Source organism: Silurus meridionalis, chromosome 10, assembly GCF_014805685.1.
Source record: "Silurus meridionalis isolate SWU-2019-XX chromosome 10, ASM1480568v1, whole genome shotgun sequence".
NCBI lineage: Eukaryota > Metazoa > Chordata > Actinopteri > Siluriformes > Siluridae > Silurus > Silurus meridionalis.
Window position 1 is genome coordinate 3,454,796 of NC_060893.1, and position 6,005 is coordinate 3,460,800.

The 6,005-nt window shown below is 39.8% G+C and overlaps 1 protein-coding gene across 1 annotated transcript in view; it reads right to left on the reverse strand.

Moving 5' to 3' along the window:
- dennd5b (DENN/MADD domain containing 5B) overlaps window positions 1-2,439 on the reverse strand; it is a 44,536-nt gene extending 42,097 nt beyond the window's left edge. The window contains 1 exon segment of the mRNA XM_046859171.1: window positions 2,093-2,439. Coding sequence (XP_046715127.1) covers window positions 2,093-2,189 — 97 coding nt within the window. The 5' untranslated portion in view covers window positions 2,190-2,439.
- Window positions 2,440-6,005: the final 3,566 nt, after the last annotated feature.

Genomic DNA, 6,005 nt, shown 5'->3' on the forward strand with positions numbered 1-6,005 from the left:
TATGTGACTGTTACAGTTAAATATCTCAATCTATCAAGCCTTAACTTGTACATACCTTCTCTCACACACTCACACTCTCTCACACACACACACACAGTCATGTCTGTACTTATCAGCTTCATCTTTAATTTATTTAATGCCGATGCCAGAAAAGATTTCCGTCAATGAAATACTCATTGAGATTGTCCACATTTGTCCAGATTTTTCTCATTCTTTAATATATTTGTTTATAATCTTAAATATTTCCACTTAAAAACATTCGATGCTAACGCTCAAATCACTCGTTTCTAATACACGTGTTCAAAAGCGCGGTTTGCAGGCCAAGCTTTGTGTAACTGAGGGAAAACAGCGGTAATGGCGCTCAATCTAGAGCGTTTATATAAACAAAAGTATTGAGACACCCGTCTTTCCCACCTGCATGTCCTTCTTCCTCCCACAAACTGTTACCACCACTTTGGAGACACACGTTCCACAGCAAGACTCAAAATGAGCTCCATGAAGATCTGCCTTACATGGGTTGGAAGATCTCCTGCTAGATCGAGCTTCAACCCTATTGTAGAAGAATGAATGTGAACGCTGACTGCACCCCCCCCAGGTCTCCTCACCTTCTCACCTACATCAGTATCTGACTTTAACACCCTTGCGGCTAAATGAGGGCTCACAAATCTCCACAAAATCTACTGGAACATCTTTCCTGAAAAGTGAAGCTTATTATAAGAGCAAATGGAGACTAAATGTGGAATGGGGTGTCCACAAAGTTTTGTCCATGTACGGTACAAAAAAAAAAAAAGGCACAGCAGAAGGTTAGAAGTCCAACCTCCAGGCTAAAGAAAATAATTGGTCTTTGGAAAGCCCTTGATATCTCTGGTTCAGCATGTGATGTTAAATGAGTATGGCTGCTTGTGGCATGAAGCGTGAACACAGCAGCATTTCTGACCTTTTCCTTACTTACATACCAGATCTAATATTCAGGAGACCACAAACTGTGCATTTACAGGCCACCAAATGATCTGATTGAACAGCTTTCGATTAAGCACCTCTAGGATCAGACTGGACCCGAATTGAATTGCGATCAGACTGAAAGGAAATAATACGATAAATATGCAAATAAATAAATCGGATCTTATTTGAAAACTATGGAATCAACCTGTAAATGAATATATGCAATATAAACAATTGCAAGTGATTTTTTTTTTCCTAGAACAAACAAAAACCCTGCACTTCTGGAATCTGAAACGGATTCAATTCATTCAGACTGAAACAGTTGCATGCAAATTATTGAGCAAATAAATAATTATGCATATAACATGAATCCTCATTTATACTCCATAATATTGCATCCAGACTGTTCGGTGTTATGCAACCAACATCTCTTTTTGTGCAATCTCAACATATACTTTCAACCATAACTTTTGCACTTCATTTTAATTTTTAGGGTACAAAGATTTATGCATTTTTTTTTTAAACAGTTTTTATGTTCACAATGCATTTCATTTTTAATATCAGTATTATTTAATGCACAGGCCCTACAGTATCTGTGTGCATGTATAAAAATCCAATACTTGACATTAAAAGCTATTTGTAATGTTGTAAAAAAAAAATGTATATTTTGCATCCTTTTTTGGCTAGATGTCATATTTCAGGGTTATTTACTCCACACAGAGGAAATGCATTTCATGTTTTAATCTCAGTGACATGACCTGTGAAAGTGGAATTTCATGAATTATATCATGCATGTCGTTTTTTCTCAAGCGGAAAAAAAAAAAACATTTAGAAGACCTAGGGTGTGTTTATAGAGTCATTACATTCATGCATATAAACATGGGGAATAATTAAAGGATGAAGATGAAAAATATGAGGGGAAAGGAGTCGCTGGTGCACTCGGAATCCCGCACTGATTTCGTTACCGTTTAATAAATAAATAAATAAACAAACTCCTTTACAAGCAGAACATAAAGCGACCAGCTGTGCACGAGTGAGTGCGCGCGCGCTCGCGTGGAAAGGAAACCAGAAAACCCTGATGCGGCTTTAATCGCGTGCTCCGCGGTTACATTGTAACAATAATAATAACAATAATGAGATAAAGTGTTACCCGTGAGAGTGTCGGGCTCGAGGCCCGTGTCCGTGTCCAGTCCACATAACACGAAGTAATGGGCGAAGCGACACGACGCCGTTGTGCTCGCGCTCATCTTCTCGGCTCGCTTTGTCCGGCTCGCTCCCGTGATCGCGCCGCTCTTATGGGCCGCAGTCCATCCTCACAAACGCGGCTTGCTTTATCAGGGGGGTTTATTATCTTTGGTTTTTTCCGGGTCGTAACAAAGATCAGATTTGCACAACAATCCCAAAAACAAAATCTCACGAGCACGCGAAGCCCCTTTAAGCCGCCGCCACCACCGTTGTGTGTGTGTGTGTGTGTGTGTGTGTGTGTGTGCGCGCGCGCGTGCCTGTGTGTGAGATACAGAGCTCCTCTTACTGACAGCTCGGTCGGTCGCCGCCTGGCGTGAACGCGCACGTGCGCGCCACCCCTGACACGCCTCAACCAATCGCGTTCCACGCTCCGAGACGAAATCACTGCGTGATCGCCAACATACAAACAGACAAACAAACCAAAGAATACATACAAAGATTTAAAAAACAAGTAACAAACAAACAAATCAATATACGAACAACAAACAAAACATGCCAACAGCTAAGCAAAGAACAAACAAACAAACAAAGCGTACGTACAAAGATAAAAAACAAGCAACAAACAAAAAACTATATACGAACAACAAACAAAACATGCAAACAACTAAGCAAAGAACAAAAACAAAACAACTTGCGTACATGCAAACAAACATACAACTAATAAAACGAACAAAAACATAACAACAGCATGCACGCATACAAACAAACAATTACAAATTATACATACAAACAACAACAACAATTTGTAAACAACAAAACGTTTGTAAATGTCATGTGTCCTGGACCTTTAACTTCAGAAACCTTTATCCTGATATGTGGATCTAGAGCTTATAATGTGGGCACTGGTAACACACACACACACACACACACACACACACACTATCCTGGGAACACCATGTTTTAACACCTAGACCACAGGTCCCTCCATCAGCCATATATCCAAAGAACCGACTCTGGTGTTTTCCAAAAACATGAAAAACTGTTTAAAAACCCAGTGATCACCAATGTGGGAAATCTGACTAAAGGCAGGAACTCTGGGTTTGGCCACAGGATTAATCTCACTTCATCTCACCCTTAGAGTATGTGCAAGGTGGACTTATGGCCCAAACAAGCATGTCATGAAGAAGCTCTGAAGTATCTGATATCTTATACTGTTGATGTTTTTCAATTACTAGGATCTCTATGACTCTCATGAAAACAAGTATGAGACTGGACTTTTGAGGGAGAGCACAATTGGGTCTCCTTGGTAGCTTTTTCTGCATTGCCAATGTCACACAGGTTCTTGATCAGATTGAGATCTGGGAAATTTGAAGGCCGGGTTAACACCTTGAACTTTTTGTCATGTTCCTCAAAATGTTCCTGAACATTTTTTGTGGTGTGACGAGGAGCTTTATTCTGTCCGTACAATGAACTTTGAGAACCTGCTGTCTAAATCCCACCTCTTAACAGGTGCCAATGATCACTTCACCCCACAGTGGTTTTAATGTTATGACTGATTGGTGTAAATAGCTACTACTGGATCTAGACTGCACTGCTGCCCTCTATTGGCCAAACAAAAAAAAACATTACCCTGCAGACAGAATATGGTGAGCTCTGTGGTATGAGTGGAAAATCACCAAGATTATATTCTTATAAGTGCATTTGCGAAGGATTTAGGAATATCTTTGGATGAATTCAGATTGATAACTGTAGTCTGGTGTGTCCTGATCTCCACACAGATTTTTATCCACACAGAAAATAAAATGAAATCCTCAAATAAATGAATATTTAACATGCAAAAAAGTTTTTATAACAAAAACTCTCGCTTTCTGAGATTAGGGTCAAACATTAAAATCAGGAAATCTTACAAATGGATGTACTTCAATCAATGAAAGTTATATGAGTGTCCTCCAGACAGCACTGATATGTTTCCTCAGGTTTATCAGAGGGTCTTCACAGCTTGAAAAGCTCACCTTAGATCCTTGGGATCTCTTTACAATTTTATTGCATGGGAATGGAGTTTTTTTTCCTCTAAAAAGAACCAGGTAATTTTTTTCCTGATCTTCATCTGTCCAGGTTTTGTGTTGGATCGCTCTCTCTCTCTCTCTCTCTCTCTCTCTCTTTTACCAGACTTAAATCCAGTTTACATGGTTTGAGATGAGTGGACCAGAGAGCGAAGGAAAAGCAGCTAACAAGCACTCAACACCTCCGGAAAATCATAAAGATAATATTATCTACTTAAAATTATTCCCCTTTTGCTGCGAAAACAGTTTTGACCCATCAAACATTAACATCATGAACTTCTTTGAGCTACAGGAGCTTGTCTGTTGGATCGGACCACACGGACCAGCCTTCGCTCCTCACATGCATCAATGAGCCTCGACCTCCCGTGACCCTGTCACTGGTTCACCACTGATACTTCCTTGGAGCACTTTTGATAGATACTGACCACTGCAGACCAGAAACATCCACAAGAGCTGCAGTTTTGGAGATGCTCTGACCCAGTCGCCTAGACATCACAATTTGGCTCTCATCAAACTCGCTCAAATCCTTTCGCTTGCCCATTTTTCCTGCTTTTAACACGTCAACTTTGAAGACAAAATGTTCACTTGCTGCTAATCCACTGCATTTCATTGGCTCTGTACATGTACCCTGCACAATGACAATAAAGTTGAATCTAATCAAATCTAATCTAATCTAATCTAATCTAATACATATATACACCCACTAACAGGTGCCATTATGAAGAGATAATCAGTGTTCTTCACTTCACCGCTCATAATGTTATAATGTCATAATGTTACACCTGATCAGTGTATATATAGTAGGATGGTTTTATATATCTTCTTCTTTTTCTTCTTTTGGCTTCTCCCAATAGGGGGCACCACAGCAGATCATCCGTCTCCATCTCCATACCACTCTGTCCTCTACATCTGCCTCTTTCAAACCAACTACCTGCATGTCTTCCCTCACCACATCCATGAACCTCCTCTTTGGTTTTCCTCTTTTCCTCCTTCCTGGTGTCTCCATCCTCAGCATTCTCCTACTGATATACCCCATGTCCCTCCTCTGCACATGTCCAAACCATCTCAATCTCACCTCCCTCACCTTGTCTCCAAAACGTCCTACATGCGCTGTCCCTCTAATAAACTCATTTCTAATTCTGTCCATCGTCGTCACTCCCAGCGAAAACCTCAACATCTTCAGCTCTGCTACCTCCAGCTCCACCTCCTTTTAAGTCTTTTACTCAATGCCACTGTCTCTAAACCATACAACATCTCAGGTCTCACCACAGTCCTATAAACTTTCCCTTTCATTCTTGCAGTGATCACAAATCACTCCTGCTATCACTCTTCTCCACCCACTTCACTCTTTTCTTCACTTTTCTAACACACATAAATGAAGTCATATGGATAATAATAAATTGCTCAAATTTTAGATAATATTTTCCCTTTACGTTTAGAAACTATGAGAAATGCATGGTGGTGGAAAAATTATTTGAAATCTAAATCTAAATATAAACAAACTAACCAAAACATTTTGATTATTAATAAATGTATAATTCAATGCATTTTATTGTTTGTTTAGTTTTTTGTTTATATCTGCATTTCATGTATTTAAGTTTTGGTCTGGTTTATGAAGGTCACTTCCACACCTGTGCAGGAGGTTCTGACTCGTAGCTCCGCCCACTTAAGTGGTTTGAAAATCGTTCAGGTGGCAGTGATGTGCGTCTACACGCTTCAAAAACACCTGCCTGATGTTTATACAAGTGCACTAGATCGTTTCATCTAAACCCCTATGTAGGTCTCATATTTAGGAAGTAAGGATGTGTTTGGAAA